General features: G+C 47.1%; 1 protein-coding gene and 1 pseudogene across 1 annotated transcript in view; one reads left to right on the top strand and one right to left on the bottom strand.

The window, feature by feature from the left end:
• Positions 1 to 5,205, bottom strand: part of LOC140417810 (uncharacterized) — a 37,632-nt gene extending 32,427 nt beyond the window's left edge. The window contains exons 1-2 of the mRNA XM_072501265.1: positions 4,581 to 5,205; positions 1,867 to 2,678 (exon numbers count right to left, since the gene is read on the bottom strand). Of these exons, the coding sequence (XP_072357366.1) occupies positions 1,867 to 2,678; positions 4,581 to 4,673 (905 nt within the window). The 5' untranslated portion in view covers positions 4,674 to 5,205. The remainder of the gene's footprint in view (positions 1 to 1,866; positions 2,679 to 4,580) is intronic.
• A 139-nt stretch (positions 5,206 to 5,344) lies between these two features.
• On the top strand, positions 5,345 to 23,474 carry LOC140417811 (uncharacterized; annotated as a pseudogene).
• Positions 23,475 to 23,664: the final 190 nt, after the last annotated feature.

Here is a 23,664-nt window from a genome sequence, read left to right on the forward strand (position 1 = left end):
GATTACGTAGAAATTCAGTGTGAGAGGCTGCAGCCTCTGTATAGCTACCTGAAGGGGGTTATACAGCGTTTGATTACATTTCGTGGTCCTTTCCAGTCCATTATCAGGATGTTTGTGTGATATTTCCTTGCCCTCAGTGTGATTTTTCTTTATTTAAAATACATTTCAGCAGCAGGCTTACTGGTAATTTTTAAAGGAATAAAGGTTATTTATTATCACACTATTTCTCTGGATGTTTGAACATTGGGGGGGGTTTAAACTAATGCAGCAGTGGCATGGGAACCTGGATTGTAGTTTTAGGGTAAGGGAGAATGAGAGTATAGAGGTCAGGAGCACAGATTTGACGTCGCAGGAGGGGGCCAGTGTTCAGGTAGGTGGTTTGAAGTGTGTCTACTTCAATGCCAGGAGTATACGAAATATGGTCGGGGAACTGGCAGCATGGGTTGGTACCTGGGACTTCGATGTTGTGGCCATTTCAGAGATATGGATAAGATTTTCTCTCTCTGTCTCATCCGATGTGTCTGTGTGGTGTTATTTCCCTGATGGTAGCACAGTGGTTAGCACTGTTGCTTCACAGCACCAGGGTCCCAAGTTCAATTCCCGCTTGGGTCACTACCTGTGCAGAGTCTGTACATTCTCCCAGTGTCTGCGTGGGTTTCCTCCGGGTGCTCCGGTTTCCTCCAAGTCAAGAAAGAGGTGCTTGTTAGGTGAATTTCACATTCTGAATTCTCCCTCTGTGTACCCGAACAGGCACCAGAGTGTGGCAATGAGGGAATTTTCACAGTGACTTCATTGCTGTGTTAATGTAAGCCTATTTGTGACAATAATAAAGATTATTATTATGTGTTTGGGTATTTTAACTTCCTTGGTACTACCTGTTGTCCCCTCAGATATTCCATCTGTTTTTTGGTTAATGTGTCTGGAATCTCCTTCTTATCTCGGGTATATGGGTCGAGGTAGCTTGGTGTTGTGATTTGTGTTATTCTATTGTCTTGTCTGTCTCCAGCAGATATTGTTGGCTCTCGATAATGACTGTGCTGTTGTCCTTGTCTTCTGGTCTGATGAACATATCCGTGTTGGATCCAACCTCCCGGATTGTCTGTCTTTCTCTCCGGGTAAGATTCTGTTTGTCTCTTGTATTTCACTGTGACAGGGCAGAGACCTGATTGAAGGGATTCAAACATGGGAGTTCTGGGAAAGATGGGCAAGGATTTGGGGGGTGACAACATGTTCAAAGAGTTTGGAGAGGAGAGGGAGGTTGAAGAAGGAACAGTAATTTGTAAGGACGGCAGGGTCAAGGATTTGTTTTATTAAGGAGGGGGTGATGATGGCAGATTTGAAGGACAGTGGGACAGAAATGTTGACAATATCCATGGAAACAGGGAAGTTGGCTGATCAGTAGCTCAGTGGGAATAGGGTCGATGGAGCAGGAGCTGGGTCTCATGGACAAGATGAGCTCAGAGAGGGCATGAGGGGAGATGGGAGAGAAACTAGAGAAAGATGTGGGTTCAGGGCTCGGGAAAGGATGAAATTTAGAGACACTTTGGTCCGGTGGGCTCGTGGAAGGGAGGGAAGCAGCAGAGGCAGCTGATCGGATTTACTCAATCTCAGTCACAAAGAAGCTCCTCACACTTCTTGTTGGAGGTGAGATGGAAGAGACAGGAGAGTGAGAGTACTTCAAAAGGAATTAACTTGTGTCAGAGATATTAAAAAGTTTCAACACACTACATATTTCACACAAATCTAATTTATTTGACTTTTAGCCAGAATATTAGCCCCTGTATTGTTATCAGCAGAAAGTGATCTCAATGAACATGGTTCAGTTCTGAATGTGAGTCAACAGCAAAATCTAATCACTGTGGTTACTTGTGGCCTCGTTCGTGTCTCACCAGGTGGGATAACTGAGTGAATCCCTTCCCACACTCGGAGCAGGTGAATGGCCTCTCCCCAGTGTGAATTCGCTGATGTACAATGAGCTGAGATGATAGTCTGAACACAGTGCCGCAGTGAGAGCACCTGAACGGTCTCTCGTCAGTGTGAACACGTTGATGGCTCATCATATCTCCAGAACTTTTATAGCATTTCCCGCAGTCTGGACATTGGAACGGTCTCTCATCAGTGTGAACTTGCTGGTGTCTCAGCAAGTGGGCTGACATAGTAAATCCCTTCCCACACTCTGAGCAGGTGAATGGCCTCTCCCCAGTGTGAACTCGCTGGTGTCTCAGCAGGTGAGATGAACAAGTGAATCCCTTCCCACACTGTGAGCAGGTGAATGGTCTCTCCCCAGTGTGAATTTGCTGGTGTGTGGACAGAGTGGACAACTCAGTGAATCCCTTCCCACACTGTGAGCAAGTGAATGGTCTCTCCCCAGTGTGACTGCGTCGATGAGTTTCCAGCTTGGATGGGGCAGTGAATCCTTTCCCACAGTCCGCACATTTCCACGGTTTCTCCTCAGTGTGACTACATTTGTGGCTTGTGAGGTCTGATGATTGAGTGAATTCTCGTCCACACACACAACACGTGTACGGTTTCGCCCCACTGTGAACGATGCTTTTTCCGTCCATGTTCAAAGTACGATGATATTCAGGATATGATAAATTGAGGACTCTCAGATCCTGATGTGATGCTTGGCTTGAGTTTCCAAACTTTGAAGCCTCCCCTTCGAACACCCTGTGAAACTGATTGAAAAGGGAGTGAGAGAGAACCCACAAAAACACAAAGGCAGGTTGTGAAATTGAGCTGAATGAATCTGGTCATTTGTGGGGCCAGCACTGGGAAAAAGTGACCATGAAAACTGCTGGATTGTTATAAAAACCCAACTGGCCTCTTTGGGAGGAGAGAAAGAGGTGAAGAGGGATTTTGTATATCTACAAGACATATTTGTTGGCAAAACAAATTCGATCTTGAGCTTCATAAATGGTAATATTGATACCGAAACAATGTTTCTGGTGGCACGGTGGTTAGCACTGCTGCGTAACAGCGCCAGGGACACGGGTTCAATTCCGACCTTGGTGACTGTGTGGAGTTTGCACTTTCTCCCCGTGTCTGCGTGGGTTTCCACCCGGTGCTCAGGTTTTCTCCAACAGTCCAAGAAGGGAAACTTAGGTGGATTGGCCTTGATAAACTGCCCCTTAGTATCCTTGGAATGGCAGGATAGGGTGGGGCTATGGGGTTACAGTGACAGGGGTGTGGGCCTAGGCAGGGTGCCCTTTCAGAGAATCAGCGCAGACGCGATGGGCCAAATGGCCTTCTGCACTGTAGAAATTCTATGGTTCTAATTCTATTCTATAAATCTTTATAAAGCTCTGGCCACCACTCTTCAGGAAGGATGTGAAGGTTCGTGAGAAGGTGCAGAGGAGATTTACCAGAATGGTTCCAGCAAAGGAGGTTGAGGGGACATTTGATTCAGGGACACAAGATTATGCCAGATTTCCATCAGGTGGACAAAGAAACTCTTTTTTCCATTCACTGGTCGTACAAGCAGTTGGGACACTGATTTAAAGTTTGGGGTAAAACCTGGATTGAACTATATAAGATCCTGAGGGGTTTTGACAGGGTGGATGTGGAGAGGTTGTTTCCTCTTGTGGGAGAATCTAAACAAGGGGGTCGCTATTGCAAAATAAGGGGTCACCTATTTCAGATGGGGACAAGGATATTTTTTTCTCCTGAGGGTTGTAAGATAGGGAGTGGCACAGTGGTTAGCACTGATGCCTCACCGCACCAGGGACCCAGGTTCAATTCCGACCCTGGGTGACTGTGTGGAGTTTGCAAGTTCTCCCCATGTCTACGTGGGTTTCCTCCGGGTACTCTGGTTTTTTCCTCACAGTTCAAAGATGAGCAGGTTAGATGGATTGGCCAGGTTAGGTGGATTGGCCATGCTAAATTGCTCTTTCGTCTCCAAGGATGTGGACGTTGCGTGGGGTTATGAGGATGAAGTGGGTGGGATGGGGTGGGCTTTGGTGGGGTGCTCTTTCAGAGGGTTGGTGCAGATCTGATGGGCTGAATGGGCTCCTTCTGCACTGTAGGGATTCTATGACTTTGGAACGTCCGTCCTTAAAAGGCAGCGGAAGTAGAGTCCGTCAATATTTTTGAGGCAGAATTGGATAGATTCTCGATAAGAAAGGTCATCAGGGTCGGCAGGAATGTGGAGTTGAGGTTAAAATTATTGAATAATGGAGCAGTATTGAGGGGCCGACTCCTAGTTTGTGTGTAAGGAGCAGGCTCGAGAGGCCGACTCCTAGTTTGTGTGTAAGGAGCAGACTCGAGGGGCTGACTCCTAGTTTGTGTGAAAGGAGCAGGCTCGAGACGCCGACTCCTAGTTTGTGTGTAAGGACCCGGCTCGAGGGGCCGACTCCTAGTTTGTATATAAGGAGCAGGCTCGAGGGGCCGACTCCTAGTTTGTGTGAAAGGAGCAGGCTCGAGATGCCGACTCCTAGTTTGTATGTAAGGAGCAGGCGTGAGGGGCCGGCTCCTAGTTTGTACGTAAGGAGAGGCCCTCGGAGGCAACTACTTTTTTCAGAGACACAAAAATCTTTTTTACTGTGATAATGATTTTCAAGAGACCCAGGCATGAATCTCACCAAGGCAGAAGGTAAAATTTGAATTGATTGAAGGTCTACTGATGACCATGAAACAATTGTCGATTGTTGCAAAGACCCATCTGGTTCACTCATGTCCTTCAGTGAAGGAAATCTTCTATCCTTACCTGGTCTGGCCTACATGTGACTCCAGATCCACAGTAAACTGGCTGACTCTTAAAATGCCCTGAGATGCCCTCAGTTCAAGGGCAATTAGGGATGGGCAGTGAATGCTGGCCCAGCCAGCGACACCCACATCCCGTGAATGAATAGAAAACAAAATTTGACAATAAAACCAATTATTCACCATTTTCTCTCCTGGTGACTCGAACCCTGAAGCCCCGCCCACTCCGGGCTGTTCCACCATGAAGGTCGCGTGTGAAGCAAACAAGCTCCGCAGCTGCAAACCAGGGAGTGGAGATTTATTCTGAAGGGTTTACTCCAACTCACAATGCCCGGGACTGATTGACGGCAGGTAGCGACCAATTGGAAGAGGGGGCGAAGCTGGATGACCGAACGCAAGCGGCTGATCCTCCAACCAATCAGAATGAATGGATGGGGCAGAACCTTGGGCTCAATGTATGCGCATGCGCCAGGCCAAACACAGTCTCCCGAGAAAATGGCGTCCGTTAACTCGGGCCTGTTTCCGGGAAAAGCCCGAGCAGCTTTCGCCGGTTCAAATGCCGCATCTCAGTTTCGTATTGGGGGTTTCAGGCCTGTGCGGGGGGGGGGGGGGTGGTTATGAAGCCTCCCGCCCCATTCCTCCCTCAGGACTCACCCGGTGGTACCTCACAGCCAAAACTTTCAACACAACCTCCTCAATCCATGAATGGCACTGCGCATGCTGCAGTTTGTAACAAGGGACATCCGGGCTCAGCCCCGCCCCTCATTCACTCCGATTGGTTGGAAGACCAGCCGCGACCTTTCGGGCCCCCTAACCCACCCATTGCCTCCTATTGGTCCAGAGCTCCCGTCAATCATTCCCAAGGCATTGTGAGCCGGGGCATGCGCAGTGCCGATGCTGGACGCGGCCGGGAGGTTTCACTGAAACCCGGTGGAGGCTTCAAACCCCAATAAGAAGTTTCCGGGCCCGGGTTTGCATCGAGCGGGGGGACAGCTGCGGCCTGCTCCCGGTGACAGGCCTGAGTTAACGGCCGCCGTCTCTAGAAAGGCTCCAAATCCACGGGAATATAATCAGAGATAGAGTTTGTTGTGAAACCAATGGGATGTAAAACAGGAGGTCAGGGTTACAGTCAACAACAACAACTTCTATTTATATAACACCTTGAACATCATAAATCATCCCAGTCAACTTCACAGGAACATTATAAAACAAAGTGAGACACACAGACAATGAAAAAGATATTCGGCAGGGGGACCAAAAACCTGATTAAAGAGGTAAGTTTTAAATTGAGTCTTAAAGGGGGAAAGTGAGGTGGAGACGGGGAGGTTCAGGGAGGGAATCCAGTGCTTGGGGCCGAGGGAACTGAAAACATGGCCGCAAATGGCAGAGCAATTATAATAGGGAGTGCGCAAGAGACCAGGATTAGAGGAGCGCAGATATCTCGGAGGGTTGTGGGGCTGTAGGAGATTCCAGAGACGGAGAGATGAGGCCATGAAGGGATTTGAAAACAAGGGTGAGAATTGACTGGGTGCCAATGCAAGTCAGAGAGCACAGGGGTGATAGAGGAAAGAAACTGGCTGTGAATTAAGACAGCAGACGTTTAGATGGTTTCAAGTCCGGGGCTGGTTTAGCACAGGGCTAAAGAGCTGGCTTTTAAAGCAGACCAAGGCAGGCCAGCAGCATGGTTTAATTCCCATACCAGCCTCCTCGAACAGGCGCCGGAATGTGGCGACTAGGGGCTTTTCACAGTAACTTCATTTGAAGCCTACTTGTGACAATGAGCGAATTTCATTTCATTTCAGGTTTCTGGGGTAGAATGTGGGCAAGCAGCCAGGAATGTATTGGAACAGCCGAGTCTGGAGCTTACGAAGGCATGATTTTGGGTTTCAGCACCAGAGGCGTTGAGTCAGAAGCGAGACCAGGTGCTGTAGTGTAAGTGGAAACAGGCAGTCTTAGTGATAGGAGAACAGAAACTCATCTTGGGATCAAATGTGACACTGAGATTGCAATGGGATTGTTACCAGGGAGAGGGATGGATTCGGTATCTTGGGATTGGAGATTGGTGTAGGGACTGAAAACAGTGGCTTCAGTTTCCTCAATATTTAATTTGAGTTAATTAGGCAACAGGAAGACAACCAGAAATCAGAATAGGCCCTGAGAACAGTATCAGGTTTAACTTAGTTGGAGATGGAGAGAAAGAAGGACGGAAACCCTGGGAGGTTTGGAGAAACCACCTTCACGATTGCTCATTAAATCTCCACACAGTCAAGGGCAGCACGGTAGCATTGTAGAGGGAAGCACCGTAGCATTGTGGATAGCACAATTGATTCACAGCTCCAGGGTCCCAGGTTCGATCCCGGCTTGGGTCACTGTCTGTGTGGAGTCTGCACATCCTCCCCGTGTGTGCGTGGATTTCCTCCGGGTGCCCTGGTTTCCTCCCACAGTCCAAAGATGTGCAGGTTAGGTGGATTGGCTATGCTAAATTGCCCTTAGTGTCCAAAATTGCCCTTAGTGTTGGGTGGGGTTACTGGGTTGTGGAGATAGGGTGGAGGTGTGGACCTTGGGTAGGGTGCTCTTTCCAAGAACCGGTGCAGACTCGATGGGCCGAATGGCCTCCTTCTGCACTGTAAATTCTATGACAAGAGTGAGATTCTATGACAATCTGACACTTTATTTGGATTTCAGACCAGGGAGGAGGGTGTATGGGATGGGGATTTACAGCTTTGGGGGAACAAGACAGAAAAATGTTCCATAGAAACTAAAACTTAATTCTGAATTTCTTCCAGGACTGACAATTGTGACCTTTGTAAATTCCTTTTACAGGATATTAGGAGAGGATTTGTGGACAGGAAAGAGAAAACAAACTTCAAGATCTTCAGAGTCAACAGGACCTGGGTATCTTCGGACTCTGAATATGGAAAGAGAAATATTTATCTGTTCTGTCTGTGGTTAAATATTTCAAACATTAGTGTGACTGGAAAAGCATCGAGGCCCAGACACACATTGAGCGAGAGTGTTCTCGTAAACTGACTGTGGAAAGAGGTTTAACCAGTTGCACAGCCTGAGAAAACATCACACCATTCACAGCAGGAAGAGACCATGCTCATGTCCAACATGGAGAGACAAGATGACACCGACACCTCAGAAAAACCATGGATATGTGGGGACTGTGGGAAGGCATTCACTTGCCCATCCAAGTTGGAAACTCATTGACGTGTCCACACAGGGGAGAGGCCCTTCAGCTGCTCTTTATGTGGGAAAGATTTCAGTCAGTCATCCAACCTAGCGTTACACCAGCGAGTTCACACTGGAGAGAGGCCGTACACCTGCTCTGTCTGTGGGAAAGGATTCATTCAGTCATACAATCTAGCATTACACCGGCGAGTTCACACCGGGGAGAGACCATTCACCTGCTCTGTATGTGTGAAGGGATTCATTAATTCATCTAACCTAGTGGCACACCAGCGAGTTCACACTGGGGAGAAACCATTCAGCTGCACCTCCTGTGGAATGAGCTTTAGGCTTTCATCCACTCTGCTGAAACATCAGCGAGTTCACACGAAGGAGAAACCATTCAACTGCCCTGACTGTGGAAGGAGCTTCAGGCACTCAGGCAGTCTCATTGTACACCAGCACGCTCACACTGGGGAGAGGCCATTCACCTGCTCCATGTGTGGGAAGGGATTCACAGATTCATGCCAACTGCTGAGACATGAACGGGTTCACACTGGGGAGAGGCCGTTCACCTGCTGCGATTGTGGGAAGGGATTCATTGATTCATCCCAGCTACTGAAACACCAGCGACATCACAAGTGACTCAGGGATTGGATTCTGCTGTTATTGCTGCTGTTAATGACAACTGGCCCGAATCACATTAGTTCTGACAGTTGGGGTTTCTGCTAATGTTAATCCACTGTTTAACTGGCCTGGAGTTTATTATTCTGGATCTATAGCTGATTGTGTTCTCGGGGCTGCAGTGTCCCTTCTGGAACTGCTGTCTGTGATCTTTCCCCATAATCCAGGAACTCTCATCAGAAATTAGTTCGCAACAAGATTCTGGACTTTTACTTCAATCTCAAATTGAGATTTTGTGTGAAACTCTACAATTGAATGTCTGAACATTCCGCTGATTAACATCGCCAATTAGAAATTGCTGATTAATCCTTGCTGACAATTCTTACTGACCTGTACATTACACACACAGACACCTCTGTTATCGGCCAGCGAGACTGGAACTGGGAATTGGTGGAGAATCGAGCTTTCCCAAATGCTATCCTCCAATCTGATTCAGAAATCCTTCGGCATGGGAATAGAGACAAGTTGAATCCAAGTAACAACTATAAGAAATGGCTATCTAATAACTGCATAATATCTTTTGCAATTTATGGAATATTACAGAAATAGCTCACTCTCATAAAGAAAGCTTCCCTAGCAGCTTGCTGGGTGACAAACACAGGACAGACCTGTTCCCTCTGCCAAGGACATATCTCTAGCACGGGCCCTGAAACAAGTAACCCTGATACGATTACGGGGCAGCAAGGTAGCATTGTGGATAGCACAATTGCTTCACAGCTTCAGGGTCCCAGGTTCGATTCCGGCTTGGGTCACTGTCTGTGCGGAGTCTGCACATCCTCCCTGTGTGTGCGTGGGTTTCCTCCCACAGCCCAAAGATGTGCAGGTTAGGTGGATTGGCCATGATAAATTGCCCTTCGTGTCCAAAATTGCCCTTAGAGTTGGGTGGGGTTGCTGGGTTATGGGGATAGGGTGGAGGTGTTGGCCTTGGGTGGGATGCTCTTTCCAAGAGCCGGTGCAGACTCGATGGGCTGAATGGCCTCCTTCTGCACTGTAAATTCTATGAAATCTATGAAATTCTATGTAAACAAAATTCTATGATTGGATCTCAGGACACATAGCCTAAAGCAGTTGTCTGTGTGAATGTTAAAACAGGCTCTCGAGAGCAATAGATTTTTAAGTGATCAATACTGGCTTTAGCCCAACACAACACTCTGGCTCACACCAGTTAACCGTTCAGAGGAGAATGCCGTCACCAGCTGCAGAGACCAGAACTCACTCATCTGTCCGTTTGTCCTCCAGGTTGGTTAATAGGCTGGTGAAAAAGGCAGATGGAACACTTGCCTTTATCAATTGAGGCATAGATTACAAAAGCAGGGAGGCCATATTGGAGCTGTACAGAACTTTGGTGAGGCCGCAGCTGGAGTACTGCCATTCTGGTTGTCACATTATAGGAAGGATGTAATTGCACTGGAGCGAGTGCAGAGGTGATTCACCAGAATGTTGCCTGGGGTGGAACATTTAAGTTATGAAGTGAGGGTGGCTAGGCCTGGGTTGTTTTCGCTGGGGCAGAGAAGACAGGGGTGACCTGATGGAGGTGTACAAGATTATGAGGACCGTGGACAGAGTGGATACGGAACAGCTGTTCCAGTTGAAGGGTTAGTTACGAGAGGACACAGGTTCAAGGTGAGAGGCAGGAGGCTTAATGGGGATTTGAGGAAAAACATTTTTACCCAGAGGATGGTGACGGTCTGGAATGCACTGCCTGGGAGGGTGGTAGATGAGGATTGCCTCAAAAGTACCTGGATGAAGACTGGCACGACATAACATTCAAGGCTATGGGCCAAGCGCTGGTAAATGGGATTAGGTCGGCAGGTCAGATGTTTCTCATGCGATGGGTCAGACTCGATGGACTGAAGGGCCTCTTCTGCACCGTTATTCTGTGTTTCTGAGACGGGTTTACTATTATCACCTGTCTTGGGTCATGTGTTTTCCTGACCATTTAACTGCTGAATCATATTTAAACTGTTATTTCTCAATAAACTACTTTAAAATCACTTCTGAGCTCAACCCCCTTTTAGAATATTCTGTGACTTGTGGACCTGAATGCTACAAGTGGTGTTAGGAGTGGTATCACAGGCACAGTTAAACGTGAATTGAGACATTCCTGAGTGAAGCCTGGGGTAGACAATGCCATTGATATATTACCGGAAACGACTGATAGATAGTCTGACAGAGAAAACAGACGATCCGGGGCTTATAGATAACCCCACACGAAGGGGCAATTTAGCATGACCAATTCACCTAACCTGCACATCTTGGGCTGTGGGAGGAAACTGAAGCACCCGGAGGAAACCCACGCGCACACGGGGAGAAAGTGCACACTCCTCAGAGACAGTTTCCCGAGGTCGGAATCGAATCTGGGTCCCTGCTGCTATGAGGCAGCAGTGCTAACCACTGTGCTGCCATGCTGCCCCAACAGACAGCTGGAGAATCTTTAAAGTCTGTGTATGAAGTTTGTTTGAACCAGATATATTTACAACGTGCCAGTAATTTGGAATTGTGTGAGATGACCTGCAGGTGGGGAGGATGAATCTAAGTTGATACTTATCATATTTTTCTATCAAAAGGTTTTACATTTATTATTGGTCGCAGCTGAAGCGATTGTGTTGCTGATTCTGATCATTCTCGTGGCATTACTAAGTTATCTATGCTATGTAATCAAGAAAACATGCATTGAAATAGCTTAAAATTGCGACGCCAGAAATTAGTTGTGAGAAGTTAATAAGGATATTCTCGGGTTGGGGAGATCTGTAAAAAAATTAGTGTCGAATAACACAATAAATTCTTCTGAAATGTGTTGACTATTATAGGACTATTTCAGTCTCTCTTCCTCCCATTGGGAACATTTTCAGGATTGACAAATACAGGGCAGTGTTAGCCTGTTGTCTCTGCCAAGGACATGTGGCTTGCACAGGGCCTGAAACAAGACAATCTTGGTGTATTTGTGATCTCAAGTCCAACATGTAAACCAGCTGCCTATGTAAAGATTAAACAGGACGTCCGAGCAAGCTATGAGCCACAACCTGGCTTCATGGACATCCGATGGAAAATGAGGTTTTCACTTGAATATCTATTCCTGACTAATGGACAGTTGAATAAGTGATTGATGTAAGACCCTAGAAATAATGGTTATAAATGGGCTTTTGAGAGGGATAATCATATCAGGCAGTGGGCGGTGCACAGTGGTTAGCACTGCTGCCTCATAGCGCGAGGGACCCGGGTTCAATTCCAGCCTCACGTGACTGTGTGGAGTTCTCACTTTCTCCCGGTCTCTGCGTGGGTTTCCTCTGGTGCTCCGGTTTCTTCCCACAGTTCAAAGGTGTGAAGGTCAGGCGGGTTGGCTATGCAAAATTGCCCCTTTGTGTCCTGGGATGTGTACGTCAGGTTAAGGGGTTACAGGGAAGTGGGTTTGGGTGGCACACACTTTCAGAGGGTCACTGAAGTCTCGATGGGCCGAATAGCCTCTTTCTGCACTGTCGGGATTCTGTGACCTCAGATATCAGAAATCTCTGGAATTCCACATGTCCTCATTGCTCTCAGTCAGGTAGAGTCAGTCACACGTGGCTCTGTCATGACGTTTCCATTCCTATTTTATCACACACCTCCCAGTGACACCACAACACAACATTTTTGCTCCTTTCCACCTTCTTCCTTTCCACCTTGTCCTCCTTTTATTGTCTAATAATAATAGTAACAGAGTAACACACACCAGAATAGGAATAACAGGCAGCTTATTGTCTAATAACTGTGACAAAGTAACAGGGGTGGCATAGTGGATAGCACTGTTACCTTACAGCGCCTGGGTTCAATCCTGACCTTGGGTCACTGTGTGGAGTTTGTACATTCTTGCTGTGTCTGCACAGATTTCCTGTTGGTGCTCTTCTTTCCTCCCACACAGTACAAAGATGTGCAGGTTAGGTGGATTGGCTATGCTAAATTGTCCCTGGGAGGGGTTATGAGGATAGGGTGGGACTTTGGATTCAATGATCATAGAATTGCTACAGTGCAGGAGGCCATTTGGCCCATCGAGTCTGCACCGCCCCTCTGAAAGATCACCCAATCTGGGCCAATCTCCCACCCTATCCTCATAACCGCTCCCAGGGACAATTTAGCATAACAGTCCACCTCACCTGCACATCTTTGGACGGTGAGGGAGGAAACAAGAGGAGCGGCAGGAAATCTGTGCAGACACAGATGTGTTCACTCACACACACTGCAGCCTGACTTTTATTATGGGAACAGACACTGTGTTTGTTACTCTCAAAGTGAATGAATCCGTTGCTGTTTATCCTCTGGGCCCCATCTCCACTATTATTGTCTGATTGTCCCACTGAGACTCCCACTGTTATTATTGGACTATCAGCGACCTGAGCCTGTGGCCACTCTCACCATCTGTAACCGTCACAATGCCCGGGTGATTGACGGTAGCTCCCGACCAATAGGAAAAGGAGGGGCGGAACGGAATTTCCCGACCGAAAGCGGCTGGTCCTCCAACCAATCGGAGTGAATGAGGGGCGGGGCCCGCTGTGATTGAAGCATGCGCAGTGTGGGTAATGGCGAAGGAGAAGCAACTTTTCTTCAGATCCGAAATTGGTAAGAGGCGTTTAACAGTATAGAGGCAGCGAGAGAAAGCGGGAGTGGGCGGAAACGTTGTGTAAAGCTGTTGCAATGGCAAACCTCGCAAACGTTTACGGGACCCAATTTGTACCGAGCGGGGCTGCAGCTCTTCACGTTCGGCTCGGGTTAACGGCCGCCATCTTTAATGTGTATCAGGGCGCATGCGCGTTTGTCATTTCTGTCGCGGGCGATGTTTCAATGAGTGGGAGGAGCTTATTCCCCATTGTTCAGAATGGAGACAACTTGTCCATCAAACTGGATTAGTCTTTGAGTCCCAATGTCTTATTGATGCGAAGCGGTGGCAGAGATGGAAAGAAAAGGAAGCCAATCCTGTCCTCCAGACATTACTGTCTTATTAGATATCCTGTTCCATGTGTCCAAAGCACTGCGGCTCTGTTGAGCAGCACAGTAGCATAGTGGTTAGCACAATTGCTTCACAGCTCCAGAGTCCCAGGTTTGATTCCTGGCTGGGACACTCTGTGCGGAGTCTGCACGTTCTCCCCATGTCTGCGTGGGTTTCCTCCGGGTGCTCGGGTTTCCTCCCACAGTCCAAAGATGTGCAGGTTAGGTGGATTGGCCATGCTAAATTGCCCTTAGTGTCCAAAATTGCCCTTAAGGTTGGTTGAGTGGGGTTACTGGGTTATGGGGATAGGGTGGTGTGGGCTTGAACATAGAACATAGAAAATACAGCACAGAACAGGCCCTTCGGCCCACGATGTTGTGCCGAACCTTTGTCCTAGATTAATCATAGATTATCATTGAATTTACAGTGCAGAAGGAGGCCATTCGGCCCTTTGAGTCTGCACCGGCTCTTGGAAAGAGCACCCTACCCAAACTCAACACCTCCACCCAACACCAAGGGCAATTTTGGACACTTAGGGGCAATTTATCATGGCCAATCCACCTTTGGACTGTGGGAGGAAACCGGAGCACCCGGAGGAAACCCACGCAGACACGGGGAGGATGTGCAGACTCTGCACAGACAGTGATCCGAGCCGGAATCGAACCTGGGAACCTGGAGCTGTGAAGCAATTGTGCTATCCACAATGCTACCGTGCTGCCCTTGAGAACAAATAAACCTACACTGTATCATTTTACCGTAATCCATGCACCTATCCAATAGCAGCTTGAAGGTCCCTAATGTTTCTGACTCAACTACTTCCACAGGCAGTGCATTCCATGCCCCCACTACTCTCTGGGTAAAGAACCTACCTCTGATATCCCTCCTATATCTTCCACCTTTCACCTTAAATTTATGTCCCCTTGTAATGGTTTGTTCCACCCGGGGAAAAAGTCTCTGACTCTCTATTCCCCTGATCATCTTATAAACCTCTATCAAGTCGCCCCTCATCCTTCTCCGTTCTAATGAGAAAGGGCCTAGCACCCTCAACCTTTCCTCGTAAGACCTACTCTCCATTCCAGGCAACATCCTGGTAAATCTTCTTTGCACCTTTTCCAAAGCTTCCACATCCTTCCTAAAATGAGGCGACCAGAACTGTACACAGTACTCCAAATGTGGGCTTACCAAAGTTTTGTACAGCTGCATCATCACCTCACGGCTCTTAAATTCAATCCCTCTGTTAATGAACGCGAGCACACCATAGGCCTCCTTCACAGCTCTATCCACTTGAGTGGCAACTTTCAAAGATGTATGAACATAGACCCCAAGATCTCTCTGCTCCTCCACATTGCCAAGAACTCTACCGTTAACCCTGTATTCCGCATTCATTTTTGTCCTTCCAAAATGGACAACCTCACACTTTTCAGGGTTAAACTCCATCTGCCACTTCTCAGCCCAGCTCTGCATCCTATCTATGTCTCTTTGCAGCCGACAACAGCCCTCCTCACTATCCACAACTCCACCAATCTTCGTATCGTCTGCAAATTTACTGACCCACCCTTCAAGTCCCTCATCCAAGTCATTAATGAAAATCACAAACAGCAGAGGACCCAGAACTGATCCCTGCGGTATGCCACTGGTAACTGGGATCCAGGCTGAATATTTGCCATCCACCACCACTCTCTGACTTCTATCGGTTAGCCAGTTTGTTATCCAACTGGCCAAATTTCCCACTATCCCATTGCTTCTTACTTTCTGCAGAAGCCTACCATGGGGAACCTTATCAAATGCCTTACGAAAATCCATGTACACTACATCCACTGCTTTACCTTCATCCACATGCTTGGTCACCTCCTCAAAGAATTCAATAAGACTTGTAAGGCAAGACCTACCCCTCACAAATCCGTGCTGACTATCCCTAATCAAGCAGTGTCTTTCCAGATTCTCAGAAATCCTATCCTTCAGTACCCTTTCCATTACTTTGCCTACCACCGAAGTAAGACTAACTGACCTGTAATTCCCAGGGTTATCCCTAGTCCCTTTTTTGAACAGGGGCACGACATTCGCCACTCTCCAATCCCCTGGTCCCACCCCTGTTGACAGTGAGGACGAAAAGATCATTGCCAACGGCTCTGCAATTTCATCTCTTGCTTCCCATAGAATCCTTGGATATATCCCGTCAGGCCCGGGGGACTTGTCTATCCTCAGGTTTTTCAAAATGCCCAACACATCTTCCTAACAAGTATTTCCTCAAGCTTCCCAATCTGTTTCACACTGTCCTCTCCAACAATATGGCCCCTCTCATTTGTAAATACAGAAGAAAAGTACTCGTTCAAGACCTCTCCTATCACTTCAGACTCAATACACAATCTCCCGCTACTGTCCTTGATCGGACCTACACTCGCTCTAGTCATTCTCATATTTCTCACATATGTGTAAAAGGCCTTGGGGTTTTCCTTGATCCTACCCGCCAAAGATTGTTCATGCCCTCTCTTAGCTCTCCTAATCCCTTTCTTCAGTTCCCTCCTGGCTATCTTGTATCCCTCCAATGCCCTGTCTGAACCTTGTTTCCTCAGCCTTACATAAGTCTCCTTTTTCCTCTTAACAAGACATTCAACCTCTCTTGTCAACCATGGTTCCCTCACTCGACCATCTCTTCCCTGCCTGACAGGGACATACATTGGGTAGGATGCTCTTTCCAAGAGCCGGTGCAGACTCGATGGGCCAAATGGCCTCCTTCTGCACTGAAAATTCTATGAGTCACATGAAGACCCAAGGCAGAAGCTCACAACACGTGAGTAGACATTGCCCTCAAATCAAGGGACTGCTGATGACAACGAGGGTCAGTGTGCAGCGGGGGGTATGAGCGGTCATCCTGGACCAGGGAGCAGGAGGAGGACTGACTGCGATGGATTTTGGAAACTCCTTTTACAGGAGATTAGACCATAAGACATAGGAGCAGAATTAGGCCACTCGGGATCATCCTTGTGAACCTCCACTGGAACCTTTCCAAGACCAGCACATCCTTCCTTAGATACGGGGCCCAAAACTGCTCACAATACTCCAGATGGGGTTTGACCAGAGCTTTATACAGCCTCAGAAGCACATCCCTCGTCTTGTATTCTGGCCCTCTTGACATGAATGCTAACATTGCATTTGCCTTCTTAACTGCCGACTGAACCTGTACGTTAATCTTAAGAGAATCATGAACAAGGACTTCCAATTACCTTTGTGCTTCTGATTTCCGAAACATTTTCCCATTTAGAAAATAGTCTATGCCTAAATTCCTTCTTCCAAAGTGCATAACCTCACACTTTTCCACATTGTATTTCATTTGCCACTTCATTGCCCACTCTCCTAGCTTGTCCAAGTCCTTCTGCAGCCCTCGTGCTTCCTCAATACTAACTGTCCCCCTTTAGATCTTTGTATCATGTGCAAACTTAGCAACAGTGCTTTCAGTTCCTTCTTCCAAATCATGAATGTATATTGGAAAAAGTTGTGGTCCCAGCACAGACCACTGAGGCACACCACTAGTCACCGGCTGCCATCCTGAAAAAGACCCTTTTATCCCCACTCTCTGCCTTCTGCCGGCCAGCCAATCCTCTATCTATGCCAGGATCTTACCCTTAACACCATGGGCTCTTAACATATTTAACAGTCTACTGTGCGGCACCTTGTCAAAGACCTTCTGGAAATCTAAATAAATCACGTCCACTGGTTCTCCTTTGTCTATCTTCCATGCTACCTCCTCAAACGGACTTGTTCGACATGACCTCCCTTTGACAAAGCTGTGCTGACTCAGTCCTATTTTACCATGTACTTCCCAATACTCCGCGATCTCAGCTTTAATAACGGACTCCAAAATCCTAGCAATGACCGAAGTCAGGCTAACCGGCCTCGAAGTTCCCATCTTCTGCCTTCCTCCCTTCTTAAACAGCGGTGTTACATTAGCCACTTTCCAGTCCTCTGGAACCCTTCCTGCCTCCAGTGATTTCTGAAAGATCACCACCAATGCCTCCACAATTTCCTCAGCTATCTCTTTTAGAACCCTGGGGTTCTAAACCCATCCGGTCCAGTGGTTTATCTACCTTCAGACCTTTCCCCAGAACCTTCTCCTTAGTGATGGCCACTGCACCCACCTCGGCCCCCTGATTCTCCTGGATCTCTGGCATCCCACGTGTCTTCCACCATGAAGACTGATGAAAAGTTCAGTTGCTCTGCCATTTCTTTGTTTCCTATTATTACTTCTCCAGCCACATTTTCCAATGGTCCAATGTCTATATTTGCCTCTCTCTTACCTTTTATATATTGAAAAAAACTCTTCATATCTTCACTTATTACTAGCTAGCTTGCACTTCTATTTCATCTTCCTTTATTGCTTTTATAGTTGTCCTCTGATCGCTTTTAAAGGCTTCCCAATCCTCTGGCTTCCCACTAATCCTCGCCAAATTGTTTGCTGTTTCATTTGCTGTGCTTGACTTCCCTCTTCAACCATGGATGCCTTGTCTCCCCTTTAGCATGTTTCCTCCTCCTTGGGATGACTTTCTGTTGTGAATTGGACATTTTGAAATCTCTCTCAGTGTACCTGAACAGGGGCAGGAATGTGGCGACTAGGGGATTTTCACAGTAACTTGATTGCAGTGCTAATTACGTGTGACAATAAAGATTATTATATTATAATTGGGGGGGATAAAACTCATGCAGATTTGCAGCTCCACAAAGTGTTTCCAACTCCTCCCACACATCTCCTTAACAGGTTGACGCATTTATTTGTCTGACTAAAAGGGTGGTCACTGGTGGCATGGTGGTGCAGTGGTTAACACTGCCGTCTCACTGTGCCGAGGACCAGGTTCGATCCCAGCCCCGGGTCACTATACGTGGGGTGTTTGCACATCTCTGCACATTCTCCCCATGTCTAACTGGATTGGCCACGCTAAATTGCCCCTTAATTGGAAAAAAAATAATTGACGTTGAATGGGCATCTTGACAAATACATGAAGAGGATGGGAATAGAGGGATACGGACCCCGGAAGTGTAGAAGATTTTAGTTTAGACGGGCAGCATGGTCGGCACGGGCTTGGAGGGCCCAAGGGCCTGTTCCTGTGCTGCACTGTTCTTTGTTCTTTGTTGTTCTAAATTTATTTTTAAAAAGGCTTGTCTCTTTCCTGATGTTCACAATTAAAGGGGTGGGTTCCCCAGGAGATGGCTGACATTTCAGGGGACAGTAAATTAATAATGGACAGAGATATGTCTCGTGTTGTTACATGGCACAGATTAGATATATTATTTGCAGTTTGTAATAAAGTAAATTTGTTCTGATATATATATGGTTAGGTGGATTGGCCATGATAAATTGCCCTTAGTGTCCAAAATTGTCCTTAGTGTTGGGTGGGGTTACTGGGCTATGGGGATAGGGTGGAGGTGTTGACCTTGGGTAGGGTGCTCTTTCCAAGAGCCGGTGCAGACTCGATGGGTCGAATGGCCTCCTTCTGCACTGTAAATTCTATGATAATCTATGATAAGACTGCAGCTATGTCATAGATTTCCAGTCATCTCTTCCCTCAGAGGGTTGTTAGTCTTTGGATTTCTCTTTCATAGGGACCAGTTGTATCTGAAAAATTAAAATTAAAATCGCTTCTTGTCACAAGTAGGCTTCAATTAAGTTACTGTGAAAAGCCCCTAGTCGCCACATTCCAGCGCCTGTTCGGGGAGGCTGGTACGGGAATTGAACCGTGCTACCGGCCTGCCTTGGTCTGCTTTCAAAGCCAGTGATTTAGCCCTGTGCTAAACAGCCCCTATCTGGGGATCATTGAACATATCAAAGCACAAGTTTGACAGATATTTTATTGACAATGGAGTTAAGGGTTATGGACAACAGGTAGGAAAATAGAGAGAAAGCTGAGATGAGGATGTGGTGAAGCTTTGGAATTCTCTACCCCAGAGGAATGTGGAGCCTCAGTCATCAGGGATGTTCAAGACAAATATTGGTAGGTTTCTAGATATTGAAGATATCGAGGGATATGGGGATTGTGTGGGAAAATGGTGCTGGGGTAGATCGGCCAAGGATCGCATTGAATGGTTGAGCAGACTCAGTGGGCCGAATGGCCTACTCTTGCTCCTATTCTAATAGAACATAAGAACTAGGAGCAGGAGTAGGCCATCTGGCCGCTCGAGCCTGCTCCACCATTCAATGAGATCATGGCTGATCTTTTGTGGACTCAGCTCCACTTTCCTGCCCGAACACCATAACCCTTAATCCCTTTATTCTTCAAAAAACTATCTATCTTTATCTTAAAAACATTTAATGAAGGAGCCTCTACTGCTTCACTGGGCAAGGAATTCCATAGATTCACAACCCTTTGGGTGAAGAAGTTCCTCCTAAACTCAGTCCTAAATCTGCTTCCCCTTATTTTGAGGCTGTGCCCCCTAGTTCTGCTTTCACCCGCCAGTGGAAACAACCTGCCCGCATCTATCCTGTCTATTCCCTTCATAATCTTATATGTTTCTATAAGATCCCCCCTCATCCTTCTAAATTCCAACGGGTACAGTCCCAGTCTACTCAGCCTCTCCTCGTAATCCAACCCCTTCAGATCTGGGATTAACCTAGTGAATCTCCTCTGCACACCCTCCAGTGCCAGTACGTCCTTTCTCAAGTAAGGAGACCAAATCTGAACAAACTACTCCAGGTGTGGCCTCACTAACACCTTATACAATTGCAGCAGAACCTCCCTAGTCTTAAACTCCATCCCTCTAGCAATGAAGGACAAAATTCCATTTGCCTTCTTAATCACCTGTTGCACCTGTAAACCAGCTTTTTGCGACTCATGCACTAGCACACCCAGGTCTCTCTGCACAGCAGCATGTTTTAATATTTCATCATTTAAATAATCCCTTTTGCTGTTATTCCTACCAAAATGGATAACCTCACATTTGTCAACATTGTATTCCATCTGCCAGACCCTAGCCCATTCACTTAGCCTATCCAAATCCCTCTGCAGACTTCCAGTATCCTCTGCACTTTTTGCTTTACCACTTATCTTAGTGTCGTCTGCAAACATGGACACATTGCCCTTGGTCCCCAACTCCAAATCATCTATGTAAATTGTGAACAGTTGTGGGCCCAACACTGATCCCTGAGGGACACCACTAGCTACTGATTGCCAACCAGAGAAACACCCATTAATCCCCACTCTTTGCTTTCTATTAATTAACCAATCCTCTATCCATGCTACTACTTTCCCCTTAATGCCATGCATCTTTATCTTATGCAGTAACCTTTTGTGTGGCACCTTGTCAAAGGCTTTATAGAAATCCAGATATACCACATCCATTGGCTCCCCGTTATCTACCGCACTGTTAATGTCCTCAAAAAATTCCACTAAATTAGTTAGGCAAGATCTGCCCTTTATGAACCCATGCTGCGTTTGCCCAATGGGACAATTTCCATCCAGATGCCTCGCTATTTCTTCCTTGATGATAGATTCCAGCATCTTCCCTACTACCGAAGTTAAGCTCACTGGCCTATAATTACCCGCTTTCTGCCTACCTCCTTTTTTAAACAGTGGTGTCACGTAATCTCTGTGTCCTGGTCAGGAAGCAGTGAGCTGAGCTTGGATCTGTCAATCAACATGAATCAGCACCTTCAGGAGAATTGGGAGGGTGAATATTAGATACAGCAGAGTGAGAATGGAGGGAGATTGTGTGGGACGGAGATTTACAGCTTTTGGAGAGCGAGAGAGGAAATAATGTTCCATCGGAACTAGAACCGTCTGTTCTGAATTTCTATCCCGTACTAACAATGATGACTTTTGTAAATTGTATTTAAAGGATATTGGAAGAGGAGGAATTATAGACAGAAATATCAAATATCACGTCTCGATGTGACAAACTCACTCGATTCCTTCTGATCTGAATATCATCGGCGAGAAGGAGAAATGTTTGTCTGATCTATCAGCTTCAAAACATTTTAAATGTGAGTGTGATGGGAAAAGCACCAAGACCCACACAACACACACCCGAGTGAGAGTGTTCCAATGAGCTGACTGTGGAAACATCAGTGTGACTAGAAAAGCACCGAGACCCAAACAACACACCCGAGTGAGAGTGTTCCAGTGAACTGACTGTGGAAACATCAGTGTGACTGGAAAAGCACCGAGACCCACACAACACACACCCGAGTGAGAGTGTTCCAGTGAACTGACTGTGGAAACATCAGTGTGACTGGAAAAGCACCGAGACCCACACAGCACACACCCGAGTGAGAGTGTTCCAGTGAACTGACTGTGGAAAGAGCTTCAAGGTGTGACACAGCCTGAAAAAACATCACACTATTCACAGTGAGGAGAGACAGTGCACATGGTCTGCGTGCAGACAAGGCTTCCGCTGACTGTCCAATCTGGAGAGACACGAGACCCAGAACATGGAGAAACCGTGGAAATGTGGAGACTGTGGGAAGGGATACAGAGTCCCATCTCTGCTGGAGATTCATCGCCGCAATCACACTGGGGAGAGGCCGTTCACCTGCTCTCAGTGTGAGAAGGGATTTACTCAGTTATCCACCCTGCAGTCACACCAGCGGGTTCACACAGGGGAGAGGCCATTCACCTGCTCTCGGTGTGAGAAGGGATTCACTCGGTTATCCACCCTGCAGGCACACCAGCGAATTCACACTGGGGAGAGGCCGTTCACCTGCTCTCAGTGTGAGAAGGGATTCGCTCAGTTATCCACCCTGCAGACACACCAGCGAGTTCACACTGGGGAGAGGCCGTTCACCTGCTCTCAGTGTGGGAACGGATTTATTGATTCATCCACCCTGCAGAGACACCAGCGAGTTCACACTGGAGAGAGGCCGTTCATCTGCTCTAAGTGTGGGAAGGGATTTATTGATTCATCCACCCTGCGGAAACATCAGCAAGTTCACACTGGGGAGAGGCCATTCACCTGCTCCCTCTGTGGGAAAGGATTCACACTGTTATCCAACCTGCAGAGACATCAGCGAGTTCACACTGGGGAGAAGCCATTCACCTGCTCTTAGTGTGGGAAGGGATTACATAGAAAATAGGAGCAGGATGAGACCATTTGGCCCTTTGCACCTGCTCCGCCATTCATTATGATCATGGCTTACCATCCAACTCCATAGCCTAATCCCGCTTTCCCCTCCATATCCTTTGATCCCCTTCGCCTTCAATGCTATATCCATCTGCTTCTTGAAAACATACAATGTATTGGCCTCAACTATTTCCTGTGGTAACAAATTCCACAGGCTCACCACTCTCTGGTTGAAGAAATTACTCATCTCTGTCCTAAATGGTTTACCCCCTATCCTCAGACTGCGACCTCTGGTTCTGTACACTCCCACCATCGGGAAAATCTTTCCTGCATCTACCCTGTCAAGTCCTGTTAGAATATTATAGGTTTCTATGAGACCCCCCATTCTTCTGAACTCCAGCGAATACAATCCTAACTGATTCAATCTCTCGTCCGTCAGTCCCACCATCCCAGGAATCAGTCTGGTAAACCTTTGCTGCACTCCCTCTGGAGCAAGAACATCCTTCCTAAGGAGACCGAAACTGCACACAATATTCCAGGTACTGCCTCACTAAGGCCCTATATAATTGCAGCAAGATATCCCTGCTCCTGTATTCAAATCCGCTCGCAATGAAGACCAGCATACCATTTGCCTTCTTTACCGCCTGCTACAGCTGCATGCTTTCCTTCAGTGACCAGTGTACGAGGACACCCAGGTCTCAATGCACATTCCCCTCGTAATTTATGGCCATTCAGCTAATAATCTGCCTTCTCATTTTTTTTTAATGAACAATTTTATTGAGGTATTTTTGGCATTGTAAACAGCCACAGTGTACAGTAATGTGCCATTATCACTAGAAACATAGTGCAAAAAAACAAGTCATCTCTCACAAACACCCGCCTATTTATCCCCCTACTCTACTCTACTCACCACACCCCCCCCCCCCCCCCCCCCCCCCCCGGCCCGCTGACGTTTAATTCTCCGCAAAGAAGTCGATAAATGGTTGCCACCTTCGGGCGAACCTTGTCATTGATCCTCTTAAGGCAAACTTAATTTTTTCCAAACCGAGAAAGCTTGCCATGTCCGAAAGTTATATTTCGGCCTTTGGGTGCTTTGAGTCCCT

This window comes from Scyliorhinus torazame, chromosome 5, assembly GCF_047496885.1.
Source record: "Scyliorhinus torazame isolate Kashiwa2021f chromosome 5, sScyTor2.1, whole genome shotgun sequence".
Taxonomy (NCBI): domain Eukaryota; kingdom Metazoa; phylum Chordata; class Chondrichthyes; order Carcharhiniformes; family Scyliorhinidae; genus Scyliorhinus; species Scyliorhinus torazame.